Source organism: Rhinoderma darwinii, chromosome 2, assembly GCF_050947455.1.
Source record: "Rhinoderma darwinii isolate aRhiDar2 chromosome 2, aRhiDar2.hap1, whole genome shotgun sequence".
Lineage (NCBI taxonomy): Eukaryota > Metazoa > Chordata > Amphibia > Anura > Rhinodermatidae > Rhinoderma > Rhinoderma darwinii.
The window spans coordinates 233,650,202-233,675,072 of NC_134688.1; the positions used below are offsets into that span (position 1 = coordinate 233,650,202).

General features: G+C 41.3%; 1 protein-coding gene across 1 annotated transcript in view; it reads left to right on the plus strand.

Annotated features, from left to right (window-relative positions):
- Positions 1 to 24,871, plus strand: part of DOC2B (double C2 domain beta) — a 657,062-nt gene that overhangs the window by 383,542 nt on the left and 248,649 nt on the right. The window contains exon 4 of the mRNA XM_075852930.1: positions 19,757 to 19,866. Coding sequence (XP_075709045.1) covers positions 19,757 to 19,866 — 110 coding nt within the window. The remainder of the gene's footprint in view (positions 1 to 19,756; positions 19,867 to 24,871) is intronic.

The window sequence follows — 24,871 nt, forward strand, 5'->3', positions numbered from 1 at the left end:
GTAGAATACAGCAGCAGCAAGTGAGTGAGATTCAACAAATCTCATCCACACGCTGCGTAAAATTTCCGTCCAGAAATTCACCTGCGGTGTGTATTTTTCGTACCGCAGCATGTCAATTCCTGCTGTGGAAAGTGGACTGAATTGCTGCATTTTTCAGAAGAGATGTCACCATCTCCCAACATTGAGAAAAACGCAACAAAATCCACACCATTTTCTGCAGTCAAAAACCTAGGAAATGGTGTTTTTTCTGCAGCAATTCTGTAACGTGTGGACAAGTCCTTAGGCCGTGTTCACATGGGGCGGACACGCTGCGTAAAATGACGCAATGTATAAGCCCTGTGCGCCGCAGGGAATTCCGGACAAAAAACCGCACCAAACGGTGGTGTCGTTTTTTGCTTGGAATGTCTGTTGCAGAAAAACTGCTGCACTAACTGGCCTACTAGCGGCCTCCTGGGATGTGGTTTCATCCCAGGAGGCCGGCCTGGATGACGTCATAGATTATGTTTTATCCCATGTGACCGCCGCTACAGCCTGTGATTGACTGCAGCGGTCACATGGGATGAAACATCATCCCAGGAAGCTGCGCTGGAGGGAGGAACACAGACTTCTGGGTAAGTGTGAATTATTATTTTTTCGCGGCGAACCCACCGCAAAAAATGCAACAACTGCTATTTCTTGTGGGCACTGGCGTAGCTATAGGGGTCGCAGCGGTTGCAATTGCGACCGGGCCCCGAAGCCAGGGGGGACCACAGGCCCCCGCACCACATCAATAAAAAGTTACTATAGGAACTCGGGCCGCGGGCCCCTGTTACTAATGTAACAGACTGTACTTACCTTCCTGGTTCCGGATCGCAGTGGAGGTCCTGACGTCAAGCGCTATGCGCCGCGCACAGCATCGAGAGGACAGAACTACCGCCGCGGCTGAAGAGGAAGGTAAGATTAGCCCTGACTGGCGGGGCCCGACTCCCGGGACCCGCCAATCAGCTGTTTTGAAGGGGCCGCAGTACTCGTACGAGAGCTGCTCCCCTTCATTCCGGTCACACTGTGAATCCGTGTCGACGATTCACAGTGTGAGCGAGTCTGGGAAATGAAGGGGAAGCAGCTCTCGTACGAGTGCTGCGGCCCCTTCAAAACAGCTGATTGGCGGGTCCCGGGAGTCAGACCAGACACATCAGCTATTGATGACCTATCCTGTGGATAGGCCATCAATGTTTAGGGACTGCACAACCCGTAAGCCTACGATGTAGCAGGCTTAGGGGGCCCATGAGACAGGATCACAGATTGTGTGATCCTGTCTGCTGGGCCCTGTATCTAAGCCAATCACATGGTAGGCTTGGATACATGGCCCATGTGTGATCCTGTCTGATGGGCCCTGTATATAAGCCTACCACACTGTAGGTTTAGATACAGGACCCCAGCACACAGTAATCTCATACTGTATAAGATTACTGTCTGCTGGACCCTGTATCTAAGCCTACCTTGTGGTAGACTTAGATACAGGGTCCCACAAACAGTATCACACATGGGCCCTGTATCTAAGCCTAACACATGTGTTACTAATCATTTTTTTTGTGTGTTTTCTTACAGGTTCGGTCGTTGGACTACGGCGGATTCCAGGACTACTTCTATGATGGCTTTTTTTTTATTATCAATAAAATGGTTAATGAGGGTTGTGTGGGTTTTTTTTTTATTTCAATAAAATATTTTTTATATGTCTTTGTTTTTTTTTAAACTATATTACTACCGCCTTAGTAATGGCCGCCGGCTGATTGACAGCATCCATTGCTAAGGCGGGGCTTAGTGTTAGCCGATGCAGAGGCGAACACTAACCCCCTTTATTACCCCGGTACCCACCGCCACCAGGGGTGCTGGGAAGAGCTGGGTACCATCCAGTACCTGACCATCTGTAGTGATGGTTGGCCACTGGGGCGGCCGCAGGCTGGTAGTATGAGGAGGGGAAAGACCAGATACAGTGGCCCTTCCCACCCTGGTAATGCTAGGCTGCTGCTGCTTTATTGTATCTGGCTGGTTGTGAAAAATGGGGGGGACCCCACGTCATTTAAAAAAATAAATAAATAATTGGAAAGAACGATGTGGGGTCCCCCCCCCAATTTTCATAACCAGCCAGATACAACACAGCAGCAGCAGGCAGCATTACCAGGGTGGTAGGTGCCACTGTTTTTGGCCTTCCCCAGCCTAAGGGTATGTTCACACGGCCTATTTACGGACGTAAATCGGGCGTTTTTGCCCCGAATTACGCCCGAAAATAGCGCCTCAATAGCGCTGACAAACATCTGCCCATTGAAAGCAATGGGCAGACGTTTGTCTGTTCACACGAGGCGTATATTTACGCGCCGCTGTCAAATGACGGCGCGTAAATAGACGCCCGCGTAGAAGTGACCTGTCACTTCTTTGGCCGTAATTGGAGCCGCTATTCATTGACTCCAATGAATAGCAGCGCTAATTACGGCCGTAATTGACGCGGCGTTCAAGCGCCTGCACATGGCGGTACGGCTGAATTTACGGGGATGTTTTCAGGCTGAAACATCCCCGTAATTTCAGCCGTTACGGACCCCCGCCGTGTGAACATACCCTAATACTACCAGCCTGCGGCCGCCCCAGTGCCTGACCGTCACTGCAGATGGTCGGGTACTGGTTCATACCCGGCTCTTCCCAGTACCCCTGGTGGCGGCGGGTACTGGGGTAATAATGGGGGTTAGTGTTAGCCTCTGCACCTGCTAACATTAAGCCCCGCCTTAGTAATGGAGGTTGTCAATCAGCCAGCGGCCATTACTAAGGCGGTGATAATAAAGTTTAAAAAGATACAAGCACATAGAAAAAATATTTTATTGAAATAAAAAAACACAACCCTCATTAACCATTTTATTGAAAATAAAAAAAACGCCGTCAACAACTGAACCTGTAAAAAAACACAATCACACAAAAATAATCCGTAACACATAAAGAAGCAAAATTATTACTCTTACCTTTCCTGGGTCCAGCGCTGGAGCCGCAATGTCAGCGAGCTGAGTCCTGTATCTAATCCGATCATGTGTGATACTGTCAGCTGGGTCCTATATCTAATCCAATCATGTGTGATACTGTCTGCTGAGCTGTGTATCTAATCCTATCATGTGTGATACGGTCTGCTGAGCCACTGTATCTAATCCTATCACGTGTGATACTGTCTGCTGGGCCCTATATCTAATCCAATCATGTGTGATTCTGTCTGCTGAGCCACTGTATCTAATCCTATCATGTGTGATACTGTCTGCTGAGCCACTGTATCTAATCATATCATGTGTGATACTGTCTGCTGAGCCACTGTATCTAATCCTATCATGTGTGATACTGTCTGCTGAGCCACTGTATCTAATCCTATCATGTGTGATACTGTCTGCTGGGCCCTATATCTAATCCAATCATGTGTGATACTGTCTGCTGAGCCACTGTATCTAATCCTATCATGTGTGATACTGTCTGCTGAGCCACTGTATCTAATCCTATCATGTGTGATACTGTCTGCTGGGCCCTATATCTAATCCAATCATGTGTGATACTGTCTGCTGAGCCACTGTATCTAATCCTATCATGTGTGATACTGTCTGCTGAGCCACTGTATCTAATCCTATCATGTGTGATACTGTCTGCTGAGCCACTGTATCTAATCCTATCATGTGTGATACTGTCTGCTGGGCCCTATCTCTAATCCTATCATGTGTGATACTGCCTGCTGAGCTGCTGTATCTAATCCTATCATGTGTGATACTGTCTGCTCAGCCACTGTATCTAATCCTATCATGTGTGATACTGTCTGCTCAGCCACTGTATCTAATCCTATCATGTGTGATACTGTCTGCTCAGCCACTGTATCTAATCCTATCATATGTGATACTGTCTGTTGAGCCAATGTATCTAATCCTATCCATAGTTTATAGGGTCGTAGTGCTATAGATATGCTATCCTGTCTCCTATACACACATTTTTTTTGGGGGGCAGACACATATGTATTGGGGCTATTTCCCCTGACATTTTAAAACCTGAGGGTATGTTCACAACGGCAGCGTCCGTTACGGCTGAAATTACGGGGCTGTTTTCAGGAGAAAACAGCACCGTAATTTCAGCCGTAATGGCATGTTGAGGCGTCTTTCGCTGCGTCCATTACGGATGTAATTGGAGCTGTTTTTCCATGGAGTCCATGGAAAACGGCTCCATTTACGTCTGAAGAAGTGACAGGCACTTCTTTGACGCGGGCGTCTTTTTTACGCGCCGCCTTTTGACAGAGGGACATAAAAAAAATGACCGTCGGCACAGAACATCGTAAGACCCATTCAAATGAATGGGCAGATGTTTGGATTAGATATAGGGCCCAGCAGACAGTATCACACATGATAGGATTAGATACAGTGGCTCAGCAGACAGTATCACACATGATAGGATTAGATACAGTGGCTCAGCAGACAGTATCACACATGATATGATTAGATACAGTGGCTCAGCAGACAGTATCACACATGATAGGATTAGATACAGTGGCTCAGCAGACAGTATACAGCCGACATCCCACTGCAACAACAGCGATCACTGCTCTCTCCGATCGCTGTAGATTAACCCCTTAAATGCCACTGTCAATAGCGTTCGTATCGGCCTGACCTAAAAAATATCATATTATTTATCCCGCACGGTGAACACCGTAAAAAAATACAATAAAAAACAATGGCAGAATTCCTTTTTTGGTCACGTTGTTTCCAAAAAAATGGAATAAAAAGTGATCAAAAAGTCGCGCGTAGCCAAACATGGTACCAATAAAAACTACAGTGTGTCACACAAAAAACAAGCCCTCACACGGCTCCGTCGACAAAAAAATAAAAAAGTTATGGCTCTCAGGACATGGTGACACTAAAACATTTTATTTCGAAAAAAGTGTTTTCATTTTGTAAAAGTAAAACATATAAAAACTATATAAATTTGGTATTGCCGTAATCGGATCGAACCGCAGCATAAAGTAAACATGTTGATTATACTGCACAGAGAACGCCGGTAAAAAATTATAAAAAAAATAGTGAAAGAATTTCTGTTTTTTGGTCTCCTCACCTCACAAAAAATGGAATAAAAACGATCGCATGTACCCCAAAATGATACTAATAAAAACTACAGCTCGTCACATGAAAATCAAGCACTCACACAGCTCGTCAACGGAAAAATAAAAAGTTATGACTCTTCGAACGCAATAATGCAAAACGACGGCCCAGACTAATTTATATGTGCAGCAGTTCTTCACCTAAAACCCCACGTCATCATTTGCTAGCCCCCCCACCTGTTGACCCTGTAAATGCAGCGGAAACTATGACATTTTGGGGTCTGTGCTATATATGGGGCTAGTGAAGAAGTCAAAGATTAGGCAATGCTGCAGTGTGGATGTTTTGTACAACACCACAGACACCCTTTAGAAGTGCGACTCCTGCACCCAATAATCCGGCCTGCGCATGAAGGATTGGTTCAAAGCGTACGTCACTATCCAGGGATAATTCATTTTATTATTCATTCTCCCCATTATTACATCATCCTATTATGACCTGTTGCACTCCGCCCAGCTTACATATACCCTGATGTACTCCATATAGCTTACATATACCCTGATGTACTCCGCCCAGCATACATATACCCTGATGTACTCTGCCCAGCTTACATATACCCTGATGTACTACGCACAGCTTACATATACCCTGATGAACTCCGCCCAGCTTACATATACCCTGATGTGCTCCTCACATATTACATATACCCTGATGTACTCCGCCCAGCTTACATATAACCTGATGTACTCCGCACAGCTTACATATACCCTGATACACTCCACCCAGCTAACATATACCCTGATGTACTCCGCCCAGCTTACATATGCCCCCACATTATAAACTGAAACACCAGTAAAACACTAAACAAAACTACTACCAAGCAAAATCTGCGCTCCAAAAGCCAAATGGCGCTCCTTCTGGGCCTGGCAGTGTGCCCAAACAGCAGTTTATGACCACATATGGGGTATTACCATACTCTGGAGAACCGCTTAACAATTTATGGGGCGTATGTCTCCAGTGGTACAAGCTGGGCCCAACACATTGGACACTGAAATAGCATATCTGTGGAAAATGGCAATTTTCAATCTGCAACATCCACTGTGCACTAATTTCTGCAAAACCTTTGGGTGTCAAAATGCTCACTACACTTCTAGATGAATTCCTTGAGGGGTGTAGTTTCCTAAATGGGGTCACTTCTCTGGAGTTTTCACTGTACTCGTACCTCAGCGCAATGCAACATGGCGTCAAAAACGAATTTTGTAAAATCTCCACTCCAAAAACGAAATTGCGCTCTTTCCGTTTAGACCCTTGCCGTATGTCCAAATAGCCGTTTACAACCACATATGGGGCATTTCCCTACTCAGGAGAAATTGTGTAACACATTTTGGGGTGTCTTTTCTCCTGTATTTCTTGTGGAAATGAAAAATTATGAGCTAAATCTACAGGTTATTGGAAAAAAAATAAATTCATTTTCACAGACCAATTCTAATAAAATCTATAAAACACCTGAGGGCTCAAAATGCTCACTACACCTCTAATGTAATTCTTTCAGGGGTATAGTCTCCAAATTGGGAACACACCTGGGGAATTTCTACTGTACTGGTACTTCAGGGGCTCTGCAAATGCGACATGGTCCCCAGAAACCAATTCAGCAAAATCTGAGCTGCAAAATCCAAATGATCCCTTCTGAGCCCTGCTGTGGGTCCAAAAAGCAGTTTATTGCCACATATGGGGTATTACCGTAATCAGGAGAAATTGCTTTACAAATGTTGCAGTGCTTTTTCTCCTTTATTCCTTATAAAAATTAGAAAATTCAGTTTTTTCCCCCCAAAAAAGTCTCTTTTCATCTTCACAGACTAATTCCAATAAATTCAGCAAAAAACCTGTGGGGTCAAAATGCTAACTATACCACTAGAAAAATTCCTTGAGGGGTATAGTTTCCAAAATGGGGTCACTTTTGGGGGGATTCCACTGTTTAGGTCCCTCCAGGGCGTTGCAAACGTGACACGGCACCGAAAACCATTCCAGTAAAATCAGAGCTCCAAAATCCAAATGGCGCTCTTTCCCCTCTGAGCCCTGCTGTGGGTCCAAACAGCAGTTTATTACCACATATGGGATATTTCCGTAATCGGGAGAAATTGCTTTACAAATGTTGGGGTGCTTTTTCTCCTTTATTTCTTGCAAAAATTTGACATTTTTAAGTTTTTCCAGAAAAAAAGTAGATTTTCATTTTCACAGACTAACTCCAATAAATATAGCAAAATACCTGTGGGGTCAAAATGCTAACTATACCCCTAGATAAATTCCCTGAGGGGTGTAGTTTAAAAAATGGGGGTCACTTTTTGGGGTTTCCACTGTTTTGGCACCACAAGACCTCTTCAAACCTGACATGGTGCCTAAAATATATTCTGAAAAAAGGAGGCCCCAAAATCCACCAGGTGCTCCTTTGCTTCTGAGGCCGGTGCTTCAGTCCATTATCACACTAGGGCCACATGTGGGATATTTCTAAAAACTGCAGAACCTGGGCAATAAAAATTGAGATGCGTTTCTCAGGTAAAACCTTCTTTGGTACAGAAAAAAATGTATTACATATAAAAAAAAATGAAATTTGAAAATTTCACCTCTACATTCCTTCAATTCCTGTAAAACGCCTAAAGGGTTGAAACACTTTCTGAATACTGTTTTGGATACTTTGAGGGGTGCAGTTTTCAAAATGGGGTGTTTTATGGGTGTTTCTAATATATAGGGCCCTCAAAACCACTTCAGAACTGAACTCGTCCCTAAAAAAATAGGCTTTTTAAATTTTCTTAAAAATATGAGAAATTGCTGCTAAAGTTCTAAGCCTCGTAACGTCCTAGAAAAATAAAAGGATGTTCAAAAAATGATGCAAACATAAAGTAGACATATGGGAAATGTTAATTAGTAACTATTTTGTGTGGTATTACTATCTGTTTTACAAGCATATACATTTAAAATTGGAAAAAGCCAAATGTCTTCAAATTTTCTCAAAATTTTCGTGTTTTTCACAAATAAGCAATGAATTTATCGACCAAATTTTTTCACTAACATAAAGTACAATATGTCACGAGAAAACAATCTCAGAATCAATTGGATAGGTAAAAGCATTCCAGAGATATTACCACATAAAGTGACACATGTCAGATTTGAAAAAATGGGTCTGGCCCTCAAGGCCAAAATGAGCTGGGTACTCAAGGGGTTAAGCAACATGTGAACTGACCCTTGGTGGGAAGCATTAATTATAGCAAACTTTATGTGCACCTGCATAGGTTTTGTGGTTTTTAATGCGATTCTGCGGAGGAATTGCTGTACAAACCGCAACATATCTCAACTTGCGATTTTTGTTGCAGAATATATAAGCCACACATGCAATATCTCCACACAGAATACGCAGCATGCTTCGGAATTTGAACGCAACACTGCAGAACACTTTCCACACAAGCTTTTAGCTTTTTTTTCTGCAGTGTGTGGCTGAAATGTGCAAAATCTCATTCACTGTACTGTAAATGCTGTGGAATTTCTGCACATAATGCCATTGCTGAAATTCTGCAACCTTAGGCTGGATTCACACGAACGTTGCGTTTTTGCGCGTGTGAAAAACGCACCATTTCGGTTGTGTTGGAGTTGCGTGTGGCATCCGTTTGGGCAGCGTGATAGCGTATTTAACGCGCGTATGGCATGCGTTTTTTACGCGCGTCAAAACAACGGAGGGTAGAGTAATGGAGAGGGCAGCGTACAAAAAGACACCTTCTCCAACACCTGCTTGCTGTGAGCACACGTTCGCATCAAGATTTCACGTTACCTGACACTTTGGCCCGTGTTTGTTGTTTTTGGGTGGTTTTACAGGTTAAAATACTACTATTGCTGCAGATATCAGTTTAAACTGTGCGCATGTGCTCAGAAAGTGAAAAGCCACTTCCTGGTTTGTAGTTGTTTTGTCTAGTCTGCTCAACTCATTTACATAGACTTAACAAGTGTTGCGTGAAAAACGCTGTGCGTACGGAGGTGCTTCCGTGTGCCCTGCGTTGTTTTCACGCACCCATTGACTTCAATGGGTGCGTGATGCGTTGAAAACGCTGAATCGACGGACATGTCGTGCCCTTTTTGGCAACGGAGCAACGCTGCGCAAAAACCACGCACATGTCTGCACGGCCCCATAGACTAATATAGGTCCGGGCAACGCGCGTGAAAATCACACGCGTTGCACGCGCGTATTTTACGTTGGTCTGAATAAAGCCTTAGGGCGGATTTACACGAACGTGTAATACGTCCGTGGTTTTCACGCGCCTCGCACGGACCTATGCTAGTCTATGGGGCAGTGCAGACTGTCAGTGATTTTTGCGCAGCGTGAGTACGGTGCGTAAAACTCACGACAGGTTCTATATTTCTGCGTTTTTTCGCGCATCACGCACCCATTGAAGTCAATGGGTGCGTGAAAATCACGCGCACCACACGGAAGCACTTCCGTGGGACGCGCGAGATTCGCGCAACAGCAGTCAAAAGTATGATTGAAAACAGAAAAGCACCACGTGCTTTTCTGTTTACAAACATCCAAACAGTGTGTCATAATGATGGCGGCTGCGTGAAAATCACGCAGCCGCGCATCCTATGTTATGACTCACAGAGCTATTAAGTGCCTTTTGCACACGCAAAATGCTGCGTTTTTGCGTGCGTAAAAACGCACACGTTCGTGTAAATCTGCCCTTAAAGAGTAACTGCACTTTCACATAACGTTTAATATGTCATAGAGACATATCAGAAGTTTTGAATGGTGGGGTCCGGGTGCTGTGACTCCCTCCATTGCTGAAACTAAGGTACAGAAGCGTTCAGCCAAGAACTCTACACCTCTGACTCCAAAGTTTTAAACTGGCATAATATTACAGTAACATTATAGTTTAATGTCTTCATTCGGTAAATATTTAAGCCTAGTACATAACCTAATACATAACCTAGTTTGGGCCTGAAGGATACAGAGATTTTGTTCATTTTTCATCCCCACATTCAAAAAGCCATGTTTTTACTTTTCCGTAGAGGGCTTATTTTGTGCGTAATGAGTTGTATTGTTTAATGGCACCGTATTTGGGAACATGGGAAAAAAACAGCATGTATTTTAGGACTTATTTTTTACGGTGTTGACAATGCATTATAAATAAAATGTTAATTTTATTCTGCGGGTTGTTATGATTATGATGATACCAAATTTATATCTTGGTTTTTTTCACAATAAAACCCTTTTTTTTTCTTTACAACATATTAATTTGTTTTTGTTTTCCAAGACTTAGAACTGGTGGCGTAGCTATAGAGGTCACATCAGTCGCAGTTGTGACCGTGCCTTGCCCTGGTCAGGGGGGCCACCAATTGTATGTGTGTCTTTCTCAAGCCATACAATGGGTCGAAACTTTGGTATTTTTTACTCGATGTTTGATGAATAAATATTCCCTTACTGGATACTATTGGAGATGTGTGCTGTTGTCTGAATAATGGTGGAAGGATTGTAGATGATCGGCTGTGGTTTATCCGATACAGGACAGCGAGACACCATCCCATTAATCGAGGCTTGTGCAGCTTCACTCCCTACTTTTTGACATCTGTCACAGGTATCCATTAAACAGATATGTCAGATGTATCCGTTAAACGGATGCTATGGTTAACAGATGCGTTAAACGGATGCCTAACAGTGGCATCCATCATCCATGGGCTATAATGATATCCGAAAAATCGTATACGTCATGAAAAGAAAGATCTCATGATGCATCTGTAAAATGGATAGCATTATGGCCTATAAGTGACGGATGCCACTGTAAGGCATCCATTACAGTCTACATTTAATGCATACTTCAGGAGCTTTTCCCATCATAAACATCAAACGTAGGGACAGAAAACGTGGTGTGATCATAGCCTTAGATGCAGTGGCGTAACTATAGGGGTCGCAATTGCAACCGGGCCCTGAAACCAGGGGCCCCCCGCACCACATCTATAAAAAGTTACTATAGTAACTGGGGCCTATGTAATAAACTACACGGGTCCCTGTTACTCTAGTGACTGACAGTATATTTACTCTCCTGTTCTGGAACGCAACAGAGGTTCTGACGACTCTTCGCATCACGACATCGACGCTGGATGGAGTCAGGGGACCTCCGCTGCGGCTGGAGCCGAAGAGGAGGGTAAGTAGTCTGCTGGGGCCCGGGTTGTCTAGTCCCTAAAAATTGATGGCCTATCCTCAGGATGTGCCATCAATATCTGATGTGTCGGGGTCCGACTACAGGGACCCCCGACAATCAGCTGTTTTGAACGGGGTGTAGCGTTTGTACGAGCTCTTCTTCCCCTTCATTCTGGTCACTTGTTCACACTGTGAATCGCCGACACGCCACGATTCAGTGTGAGCTACACCCTGTTCAAAACAGCTGATTGTCGGGGAATCCGGCAGTCGGACCCCAACCCATCAGCTATTGATGGCCTATCCCAAGGATAAGCCATCAATTTTTAGGGACAGGACAACCCCTTTAAGCCTACCATGTGGTAGGCTTAGATACAGGGCCCAGCAGACAGGATCACACATTGTGTGATCCTGTCTGCTGGGCCCTGTATCTAAGCCAACCACATAGTAGACTTAGATACATGGCCCATGTGTGATCCTGTCTGATAGACCCTGTATCTAAGCCTACCACATGGTAGGCTTAGATACAGGGCCCCAGCAGGCAGTAATCATATACTGTATAAGATTACTGTCTTCTGTATCCTATATAGGGTATAGATACAGGATCCAATAGACATTATCACACATGGGCCCTGTATCTAAGCCTACCACGTGTTACTAATGGTTTGTTTGTGTTTTTTTACAGGTTCAGTTGTTGAACTATTTTCGATTCGAGGACTACTTTTATTTTCAATAAAATCGTTAACGAGGGTTGTGCGGAGGTTTTTTTTTTCAATAAAAAAAAATTCTATGTTCAAGTATTTTTTTAAACTTTTTATTACTACCGCCTTAGTAATGGCCGCTGGCTGATTGACAGCGTCCATTAATAAGGTGGGGCTTAGTGTTAGCCAGTGCAGAGGCTAACACTAACCCCCAATATTACCCCGGCACCCACCGCTACCAGGGGTGCCGGGAAGAGCTGGGTAGGTGTCACGTTGGGTACGTGCCACAAAGATTAATTAATTTGCAATTAAGCAAAAAGATGCCCTGATTTCCGGCTAGCTGCTAAAGTATAAACTAAAATATAACTTTTATTGAGTATTATTAAATAAACAAAAACAAAAAAATCACACTTGTTAAAAATTAGCCAATGCTCACTGACAGTGAGAAGTTTGCATGACAAGTTGCCAGAGATACACTCGGTCAGTACGGTACTATATAAGTACCGTAATTACAAGTGTGATTTTTTGTTTTTGTTTATTTAATAATACTCAATAAAAGTTATATTTTAATTTGTACTTTAGCAGCTAGCCAGAAATCAGGGCATCTTTTTTGCTTAATTGCAAATGAGTTAAACTTTGTGGTATCGTAACGCCTGCCGGCTAGTAGGGTCTTCTATTGCTTACGTTGGGTACGTGGACCCACTGGACCATACCGCCTTGACGGTATGACAGCTGGCCAACGTTACATGGTCACAGTCTATAGTTCGTATAGTGTACCTGTGGTAGCTCAGACAGTAGCAAGACAGACTCGGCTGGGACTAGGCAGCAGGCAGGCACCAGGCGTGGTGTAGCAGGACAGGCGTGGTAAACAGCACAGCACGACTTCAGCTCAACACGGCACTTGACCAGGATAGCACGGGATACAGGTTACAGGTAGAAGGAATGTGAAACACTGGGAACTGGAAAACACTTTGGAGACCATTTGCATAGACAAACTAGGGTAACGACAACAAGGCTCAGGCAAGGCAGGAAGGGGCTGGGCCCCTCTTATAGTCCAGAGTGCTCTTGGACTAATTTTGACTTAATTCTCCAGGCCGGGAGAAGCGGAAGTGAGCGCTGGCGTCTCCTGAGGAGACGGGGACCAGCGCTCACAGTTTCATGGCTGCGGGCATCCGGAGGTGAGTGAGCCTGACGGCCCTTTGGCCATGGTCATGACAGTAGGATCCAGTACCTGACCATCTGTAGTGACGGCCAGGCACTGGGGCGGCCACAGGCTGATATTATTAGGTTGGGAAAGCCTGAAAACAGTGGCCCTTCCTACCCTGTTAATGCTAGCCTGCTTCTGCTATTTTGTATCTGGCTGGTTATGAAAAATTGGGGGGACCCCACATCATTTATTTATTTTAAATTAATAATAGTAAAAACAATATGGGGTTCGCCCATTTTTCATAACCAGCCACATACAACATAGCAGCAGCAGGCTAGCATTACCAGTGTTTTGGGCTTTCCAGACCTAATAATACCAGCCTGCGGCCGCACCAGTTCCCTGCCATCACTACATATGGTTGAGTACTGGACCGCACCCAGCTCTTCCCGGCACCCCTGGTGGCGGTGGGTAACGGGGTAATAATGGGGGTTAGTGTTAACCTCTTCACCGGATAACACTAAGCTCCGCCTTAGTAATGGACGCTGTCAATCGGCCATTACTTAGGCGGTAGTAATAAAGTTTAAAAAAATACAAGGACATAGAAAAAATATTTTATTGAAATAAAAAAAACACCACATAACCCTCGTTAACCATTTTATTGAGAATAAAAAAACAACACCATCATCTAAGTAGTACTTGAATCCGAAGTAGTCCAACATCCGAACCTGTAAAAAATCACAAAGACACAAAAAATTAGCAACACATAAAAAAGAAAATTGCCTTTCCTAGGTATAGCACTGGAGCCGCAATACCAGCGAGCTGGGCCCTGTATCTAAGCCTATCATATGTGATACTGTCTGCTGGGCTACTGTATCTAATCCTATCCATAGTTGTAGGGTTGTAGTGCTATAGATATGCTGTTTTATATGTATATATATATATATATATATATATATATATGTATGTATATATATATATATATATATATATATATATATATATACAGTGAAGGAAATAAGTATTTGATCCCTTGCTGATTTTGTAAGTTTGCCCACTGTTAAAGTCATGAACAGTCTAGAATTTTTAGGGTAGGTTAATTTTACCAGTGAGAGATAGATTATATATTAAAAAAACAAAAAACTGAAAATCACATAGTCAAAATTATATATATTTATTTGCATTGTGCACAGAGAAATAAGTATTTGATCCCTTTGGCAAACAAGACTTAATACTTGGTGGCAAAACCCTTGGTGGCAAGCACAGCAGTCAGACGTTTTTTGTAGTTGATGATGAGGTTTGCACACATGTTAGATGGAATTTTGGCCCACTCCTCTTTGCAGATCATCTGTAAATCATTAAGATTTCGAGGCTGTCGCTTGGCAACTCGTATCTTCAGCTCCCTCCATAAGTTTTCGATGGGATTAAGGCCTGGAGACTGGCTAGGCCACTCCATGACCTTAATGTGCTTCTTTTTGAGCCACTCCTTTGTTGCCTTGGCTGTATGTTTCGGTCATTGTCGTGCTGGAAGACACAGCCACGAGCCATTTTTAATGTCCTGGTGGAGGGAAGGAGGTTGTCACTCAGGATTTGACGGTACATGGCTCCATCCATTCTCCCATTGATGCGGTGAAGTAGTCCTGTGCCCTTAGCAGAGAAACACCCCCAGAACATAATGTTTCCACCTCCATGCTTGACAGTGGGGACGGTGTTCTTTGGGTCATAGGCAGCATTTCTCTTCCCCCAAACACGGCGAGTTGAGTTAATGCCAAAGAGCTCAATTTTAGTCTCATCTGACCACAGCACCTTCTCCCAATCACCCTCAGAATCATCCAGATGTTCATTTGCAAACTTCAGACGGGCCTGTACATGTGCCTTCTTGAGCAGCGGGACCTTGCGGGCACTGCAGGATTTTAATCCATTACGGCGTAATATGTTACCAATGGTTTTCTTGGTGACTGTGGTCCCAGCTGCCTTGAGATCATTAACAAGTTCCCCCCGTGTAGTTTTCGGCTGAGCTCTCACCTTCCTCAGGATCAAGGATACCCCACGAGGTGAGATTTTGCATGGAGCCCCAGTTCGATGTCGATTGACTGTCATTTTGTATGTCTTCCATTTTCTTACTATTGCACCAACAGTTGTCTCCTTCTCACCCAGCGTCTTACTTATGGTTTTGTAGCCCATTCCAGCCTTGTGCAGGTCTATGATCTTGTCCCTGACATCCTTAGAAAGCTCTTTGGTCTTGCCCATGTTGTAGAGGTTAGAGTCAGACTGATTAATTGAGTCTGTGGACAGGAGTCTTTTATACAGGTGACCATTTAAGACAGCTGTCTTTAATGCAGGCACCAAGTTGATTTGGAGCGTGTAACTGGTCTGGAGGAGGCTGAACTCTTAATGGTTGGTAGGGGATCAAATACTTATTTCTCTGTGCACAATGCAAATAATGATATATAATTTTGACTATGTGAGTTTCTGGTGTTTTTTTTATATAATCTATCTCTCACTGGTAAAATTAACCTAGCCTAAAAATTCTAGACTGTTCATGACTTTGACAGTGGACAAACTTACAAAATCAGCAAGGGATCAAATACTTATTTCCTTCACTGTATATGTGTATATATATATATATATATATATATATATATATATATATATATATATATATACGCACATATTTTTTTGGGGAAGGGCATATGTATTGGGGCTATTGCCCCTGAAGTTTTAAGACCTTAGTAGCACCCCTGGCTGCTAGTGCTGCATCGTTGGGTCACTTAGGGGACCCAACGATGTAGCTAAAAACTGCGGGTCGTCGGCCATGAGAAGTTTTGGGGTCCGGTCCAAGAATATCTTTTGCACCGGGGTTCATGAGCCGTTAGCTACGCTCCTATTTACATGCACTAATTCCACTTCACATTTTGATCTAAAAAAAGTCTAATACATAAATAAATTACAGACTTACAGGACCTTGTGAGTCCTTGTGAGTAGTTTTTACCACATATTGTGACACTACTGCCTAAATTGGAAAGCCTAAGGTTTCGTTCACACACACGTCAGGGCTCTGTCCTGACGTTCAGTCGGAGCTTTACGTCAGAACGGAGCCCTGACTGAAACAAATGGAAACCATAGGTTTCCCTTTGCATCACCATTGATTTCACGGTATTGCTTCCGTGCATGGTAATACTACAGTATTGATTCCGTCAAAACCCTTGCACAATGGAGACAAATGGAAACCATTTGCGCCAGATCCGCCACCGTTGAAATTAATAGTGATGCAAACGGAAACCTTTGGCTTCCGTTTGTTTCAGTCAGGGTTCCATTCTGACGGAAAGCTCAGACGGAATGCCAGAACGGAGCACTGACACAGATTTGAATAAAGCCTACGTTTTTCGATTTAACAACCATAATAAAGTAACCTGTTTTCTTTTGAATACAGAAGCCTTCATAATAAATAAATACTAGTCCATAGATACTTCACTACGCATCATTGCTTAGTAGAATATACAAATTATGTAGAACATACATGGAATAGTGTACAAGGTATGTACAGCTTTGCAATTAACTTTTTTTATTTTTCTAATGCATCTACAATAAAAAAAATGCAGCAGCTTTGCAAATGCGGGACAAGTTGTAGTTTTTCATGGCATCATTTATTGTACTGGGAAACGGAAAACAAATTCTTTATGGGGTCAAATGGGAAAAAAAAGCGATTGCAACATTTTTTGGTGGGTTTCGTTTTTATGGTGTTCATTGTACAGTAAAAACGACATGTTCACTTTATTCTATGGGTTGATATGATTACAGCGATACCAAATTTCTTTAATTTTTTTATGTTTTACCACTTTTATAAATAAAAACTATTTGTTAAAAAAAATTATTTTTGTTTCGCCACATTCTGAGAGCCATGACTTTTTTTTATTTTTCAGTCGATTGAGTGGTGCAAGGGCTTATTTCTTGCGGGGTGAGCTGTAGTATTTATTAGCACTATTTTGGGGTACATGTGACTTTTTGATCACTTGGGTTAATTAATGTTATATTGTAATAGTTTGGACTTTTATGGATGCGGCGATACCAGTTATGTTAACTTTTATTTTTTCTAACGTTACTTTAGGGAAAAAATTGGAAACGTTTTTTTTTTTAATTTTTATTTTACAACTGAAAACTTTATTTAATTATTTTTGCACTTTTTATTAGTCCCCCTAGGGGACTTGAACCAGCGATATTCATTGGTACAATATATTGTAATACTAATGTATTTCAGTATATTTTCATTTTTACAGGCTTCTGTTAAGCCCTGCCGGAGGCAGAAGGCACTCCTGGGGGGCTTTATTAGGCCCCGGGCTGCCATAACAACCATCGGCACCCCGCGATCGTGTCGGGAGGGGGCGATGGGCTGTCGGAGGAAGCCGTCCCCTCTTTCTAATGGCTTCAATGCCACGGTTGCTATTAACCATGGTATTTAAGTGGCTAAATGGCCAGGAACAGCGCGATCGCTGTACCTGGCCGTTAGTCCAGGGGGTCAGCTGTAATACACAGCTGACACCCAGAGCATACATCCCCTGGCACGTCATTTTGCGGGAAGGGGTTAAATCAATAAAAAAAATTGGATGTGATGGTGAACATACCTTTTACATTCTTACTTTTAATCATAAGTCGGGAAAGAGTTTATACTTTAGTGTGACAAGGTTTATATTAATTTTAAATAGTTAGGTTTATTATCTATTAACAAAAATAAACTATTGACTTCCAAATATACCATTACTTTCATTAAAAGGAATGAAGGATCAGAAAGTGACATATTATTTAAATCAGGTTTTTATTACAAAGATGTGAGCCACAGCAGAAAGCAAGGGGAAACTTACCACTGCTGTCCCAGAAGCACGGAAGGATCAAATAGAACAGATGGAGTGGATCATAGTCAATCCAGTCTCCTCTCCTCAGCTGTACTGCTCCGTACTAATAAACCATTTAGGCTCTGGTCACTGCTGTATAGGCTCCGTGCCAGTGTGCATGAGCCCTTACATGGATGAAACAGTCACGTGGGAGTATAATGTGACCCTCTTCCCTGTGATGTGCTATGGACAAGCAGAGACTTCCTAAGTTCATGTTTATATGCTCTTCTGCTTTCTGAAAATTACTGAATGAAGTAGAACTAAAATACAAAGGGGTTTAGTAAGTGGTTTTTACAGGTGATTGTTCAGTTTTTGTAAGAGTCTGCCAATACCTAGAGTCCTCAAGCAGACTTGTCAGACTGGAAATATAAAGCTATGTAATAAGGAACCTAACTTATGCCAACATATGCCAGTGTGTTATAGTTTTAAAATAAAGCTTAAAATGGAATTAGAAACTATGGGAAAAAAAACCTTAAAGTGTACCCGTCATTTAATTTTTTTTGTTACATAGTTTCAAAACACCCTTCAGCACATTGTTGACAGTTAAAATGATCATATTGCAAATTGCTGTATGTGAAAAACCAAATCTACCTCCTTCATGGTCATGTAAGAAATGGGCAACAGGATAAAAATCCAATTAGTTATATTGTGAAATTAGAATAGCAGATAGGGTTAGGGTGCCCTTGTTCTACTTAGTTTATTTCAAGCTTTTTTGTTCTTGTTACACGTTCAATAAGGATAGTCTGATCTGCATTGTAATATTGTTCATATTGCCAGTTCTAGGGATGGTTAATTACTAACAATTATAATGATAGTCATCAGTACTATACCGATCCCCTGTGTGCCATAGGAGCAAATTGTAATTTATCTTCTTTGCCATTTCTCTTCTTTGCCTTTGCTCAAGTGAAAGGAAATGTGACATGAATATTTCTAATATTTTCTGGCACGTGTATAAGTTTAATTTTATATGTTCTGATTGTTATTGGACTTTTTATTAGTGTATTATAATAGGCTATATTATTTGCAAATTGACACTTAAATGATTACCTAAAAGAATATGACCTAGTAACTTTATAACATTCTTGTAGATGACTAAAGGAACACAGAGTATTTATTTTCATCAATACTAGACAAAGCTGGTCCCTTAAAGTGTAGCTAAATGATATCTGGTATCCAGACACTAATAATATGGCCATATTTTAGGGTCTGTATTACGACTGCAACACACATTACGGCTCTACTCTACTAAATTTAGGTTGCTGTGGTGTTCTATGGCCATCTATGTTGAGTTCAGTAGATTGTTATGAACATATTACCAGCTCTAAAATGCAGCCACTTGAAAATAGTCTTAACTAAAATAGATAAGGATTGTTCCACAATCACAGTTTGACAATGTTATAAGTGCCAGTGCATTTCATACTTTGGAAAGGTTGACCAGTTTGCGATTGCTTTGGCATTGGTGTAATTGCATTTTTTGCTAGTCTGAGTACCTGGAACAGGGGGAAAAGATTTGTAACTCCACTTCTGACATAGAGCGCTGTCAGTGAATACAGGTAACGTGCCAATATAGAAGCGCTTAACGCCATAAGGCTAGATTAAAGCCAATAAAGTTTGCACCTTTTCTGAATGACAGGAACTGGGCTGTGTATAAAAGAAGATCTGCAATTACTAACCTGATTTAATTTAAAGAAAGTAATGAAATGTAAAATATTCAGAGCAGCGAGTTATCATTATATGCTTTATAACCATTTTCTTTGGTCTCAATTTAGGCAAATAAATTAAGAACAAAAACACTGAGAAATACGTTGAATCCCACGTGGAATGAGACATTAACATATTATGGGATCACAGATGAAGATATGATCCGCAAAACTCTCAGGTAAGCTGTTTTACACAATACAGAACAAAACTTTGATGAGAAATCGAAATGATCAGAATGCCAATGATACTATAAATGTATAACTGAAGTTGTGCAAGCGATTAGGTCAGGATGAGTTTTCAGTGTCTGATTTTTTTGTAAAAAATTGTAGAGTGATTAAACTTTTCTTACATAACACTGGACAACCCCTTTAATGTGCCAAAAAAAATGTGTATGGGTCCTAAGGTGAAAGGGCAAATGCCGGAGCAGCAGAAGTCCAACTGTGAAGGTCTGAGTATCGAAACAATATGAATTGACTTCTAGAGATTTTGTGACAATGCTGGATTATTGGAATTATACTGAACAAAATCCAACAATATAAACTACATCAATATAAATGTGTTTTGGCAGTCATTTTGGGTTGACTTGTACCTAACACATTACAAGGTTGTAATCACATTTTGCATTAAAATTACAAGTTTTGATTATCTTTAATGTTATGTTTTTCATCCTTATGCTAAAAATACATGGAACTAGCTAGGGACATATCAATGGTAAGGGGTAACTGAATCCAGAAGACTCTAGGGATCATATAACAGTATTTACCAAGTAAAGCTCCGTGCATACATCAAACAGCGCACATTCGAGACAGACATTCATTTTGTGATTTGTCTGGGATTTTATGTCTCATGGAAAATGCAGCCACTTTTTACCATAATAACTGTCTATCATTTATGAGCTGGTGTTCTGGACTTTTTATTAATCCTTTTTTTTATTTTATGATGTTCTTAATTCAAGGCTGAGGAGAGTCGCAGTTCATTTTCTGTTATCTCTCTATAAAATGTAACTCATTACAATGTCACACGTAACACAATATTACTATCCTCTAAAGCAGCAAAAGGGGCAAAGTGTGGGACATCCAATTTAGCCAAGATTAATCCAATCCTTAGTTTTGTTGATTCAATCTTTCTTTCGTATATCATTGTCATTATAATCACAAACATTGCTGACTCAGCCAAGCAAACCTCTTGTCTTTTTATATTGTATTAAAAATGTATGTACTAAACAATTTCTATAAAGACCAGAACAATCCTGTCATATCTTTTTATAAGACGGTTGTACAAATCCTCTGTGTCAATTAGAAGAGAGGTTCAGGGCTGCTAGTGCAAATTTCTGGGCCTAAAGGAGGGAATTCTGGGGTAGAGGAGGGAGAGATGTATTTTTATTTTATTTTTTCCCCTTTTCTATTATAATTGAATATGAAACAAATGTCTTAATATTATCATTAAAGGGTCTATATCAGAAAGAAAATGATATATTATTTAAATCAGGTTTTTAATATAAATAGATTTTCTTTTTACATATTGTCTGTGTTTTTTTCTTTTTTTTTCACACGGGCCACTAGAGCAGTCACAATAGGCTGGCGCTTCATGTTTTCTGTATTTCACTTGTCAGCTTAGCTGTATAGATAGGGACAGTATCAGAAGAGTCATCTCATTATCATTTCAAGAACCATAACTTTTTTATTTTTCGGTTCATATTGGCCATATGTGGGCTTTTTTTTTGCGGGACAAGGTGTAGTTTTCATTTTGGGGTATATGGGACTTATTAATTAACTTTTATTTGATGTTTTTGGGGGGGGAATGAAAAAAGAAAAGGAATTCTGCCATTGTTTTTTTACAATTTTTTTTTTGCCAGGCATTTAGGTTACATTCAATTCTATTAGGCATAATGTTACTGTTGTGTAACATAATTTTATTTAGCTATTAATTTATTTCTATATTTTTGGCACAATTTATCCAACACTTTTTTATTTATTTGAACTTCTACTTTCTATGTAATTGGTTATTAAACAATAATGCATCTCCTGTAAGACACTAGTTTTGCACGGGGGGGGGGGGTGTAGAAACTTCTATCATCAGCTACCACTGATACCTAGACAAGTTTCTGTCACATAGGTATATTGTAGAAGAATATATTGCAGCCTCCCTGACTGTATACTTATGGTTCCTCAGCTTATTTAGAAGAATATAGAGAGAATGATAATCACAGTGTCCCCCAGCATGCAGAAAGCTGGGGAAATCTAAGAATCAAGATGGAGGCTTTTTTAAAGCACAGACAAGGCAGCAATTCAAAAGTAAGTACAGTATACATAAAAGAAGTGTAAAGTGTGGTATATAGTCAGGTGGGGAATGCAGACATGGAAAGTTGTGTTTTCACTGGAGGTCGTCTGTAAGTTAAAGGCAGTCCTATGTACATGTAGGAATGCCCACATAACAACCCATATGAATCCTCAGAGCTAAGCATGCAAATTCTAGTCATGCAAAAAGCATGCTGACAACATACAACATTTTCTTACACTTTAATGTCTTTACAGATGTTGTTGTAATACTGATTTTTCTAAGCACCTTCGTAACTTCATGATTCAAGATACGTTTTTTTGTTTGCATCTTGTACTTTATTTTCTATCATTCACTTGCTTTGTATTATTTATTTATTTATTTACCCATTTTTCTCTGATTTATCTTTACTGACGTCTTAGAGTTCCATCCACACTTCATCCAGTTGTCTAATAATTGGGTCTAGCATGTGAAATCCCTTTCAGATGTTTTCTTTGAAGACAGTGGGAATGTTCTCCTTGCTGTATCTTGGAAACCTCATAGTTTGGTTTTCATATTCATTTGGAGCTTTTGCACATTATAAGTCTTTGATCTCTTCCACATTCTACCTTAGGCCATGAGTTTGCTATTAAAACTGAGCTATTCCACTGCTTAGCAAATAGAATGTAGTCTAAATGTGGTGAATTTAAATTATGTAAAATGTTTGCTTTGGTTACTTTAATAAATAGTAATAAAAAGTAGAAAAAAGGTCACTGTAATCAGCTTCTAAAGCTAGCTATTAGAAACGTGGATCAAACCTGCCAGTTTTAACAATAACCACCAACAATATGTATGGGGAGCAAACTGACTGTCCCCCAATATCTGGAGGAAATAAGAGATAGTAGCTTCCTCCCTTACCCTATTGAATTAAACATACTTGCTCAGCCGAATTCGAGAGTGCATGCATGTATATGTATATGACACCAACAACAGAAACCCAATGTATATGTGCTTCTTGATTTCTAACTGCTAATTTGAGAGCGGGGTGCCAGAGAGCAAGGGCCAGCATCAGCATCCGGCGAACCCGGGCAAGTGCCGGGGACCACTTCACTTGCTGACGCTACCGTCATGGCTCCTCCAGGAGGTGAATCCCCGGCCAGAGCGTTGCCGATGTTCTTTCCGGGGATTCCGCTCCTAGAGGGAGCCCCTGTCTAGCGGAATCCCCCTTGCCTGGTAGTGCCACACAGTTCCCTCCCTGTAGGTAGTGCCTTTGGAGCTCCTTCTAGAAGTGGAATCCACAGCCAGAGCATTTCCAACACTCGGGCCGGAGATTCCACTCCTGGAGAAGCCCCTGACGTCACTGTCCATACATGGACAGTGATGTTAGGGACTCCTCCTGGAGCGGAATCGCCGGCCAGAGCGTTGCCGACACTCTGGCCAGGGATTCCCCTCCTAGATGCGGAATCCCAGGTCAGAGCCTTGTCAACGCTCTGGCCGGGGACTCTGCTCCTAGAGGGAGTCCCAGGTTTCACTGTCCATATACGGGCAGTGACGTCAAGGGCTCCTCCAGGAGAGAAATCCCCGGCCAGAGCATCGGATGAGAGGGAGAAGGGAGCAGAGGCAGAGAGACCGAGACACTGCAGCAGCTTCCTAGTAAATATTTTATCTCACCCCAGTGCTGGACTAACAGCTACACTGCTCATTACTGCTGTATGATGTCCTCCATGCTGCTGCTGTTTTTATATATGTGATAGAGATTGATAAGCAGGATATTCTCTTCTCTGTGTGTGCTTTGTATGGAAGACGTGATCGCAGTTAGGCTCCCTAACGCCCACTTGTCTCATCACTTTATATTCTGACGAGAGATCAGAAAAGTCCAATTTTTTACGCAACTTTTTTAGTGTCGTTTATGCCAAAACCTGCAGTAAACTGCATAGTAAACATTGGCCCATGTCTTACTACTCAAATGTCTAAATTCTAGTTTGGATGTACACAAGATAAAAAAATTATCTTTTTTAGAAACCTTATTTAGTGGGGGGACTATAGTCAGCTACAGTCTGTAAAAACAAAACATCACATGATTTTGGTAAAAAACAAATATTCAACATACTGATGTAGTTTTAAAAATGAAAACAAGTATTGAATCTTGTGTTTTTATCATATCTTTTGACCTGAAGAAAAATGTCTGCATATATTATTGAGAAACATGTATGGACATTATGGCTGAAGTTCCAAAAATTCCATTATAGAGAAACAGTTTTTATGATGGCACTATATCTTGAAAACAAGATGATCACCAGTTCCTACCTTCTAGCAAAATTCAGTAGTCTCATATCATTGAGGATGAATGCCACAGGGCTGACACCAAATCTTTGATGTAACTGTATGAGAATGGTTTGTGATATGATATTATAGATAAAAATAAGTTGTGAGGAAAAAGTCATTGCCTTCAGTTTCAGGCAGTTTTAACTATAATTTCATTGAAGTTTTTGTTCCTTAGAGATCCATTATTACAGAGAAACCTAAATAGAACTTACTATTTTTAGATCTTGATTTTATCACACTAAAACTAGAAGAGGTGAATAAATGCTCTAAAATGTATGGGATGCCATTTAAATATAAAAGATTATCCGTGATCCCCAATAAGACCCATCAATTTATGTACAATTAGAAAGATTGATATTTATACCTAATAATATTTATGCACAGTAATAATAATCTTAATTTATACAGCGCCAACATAGTCCACAAGTATGAAACTGTGGGCCTTGGTGGTGTACGACGCTATGCAGGATTGTCACTGTAGGGGTATGTCCACACGTAGCATAAACACCGCAGATTTTTCACAACGGATTTCATTGCAGAAAAACCGCAGTGCAATACAGTAGCAGCAGAGTGGGTGAAATTTGAACCAATCTCATCCACAC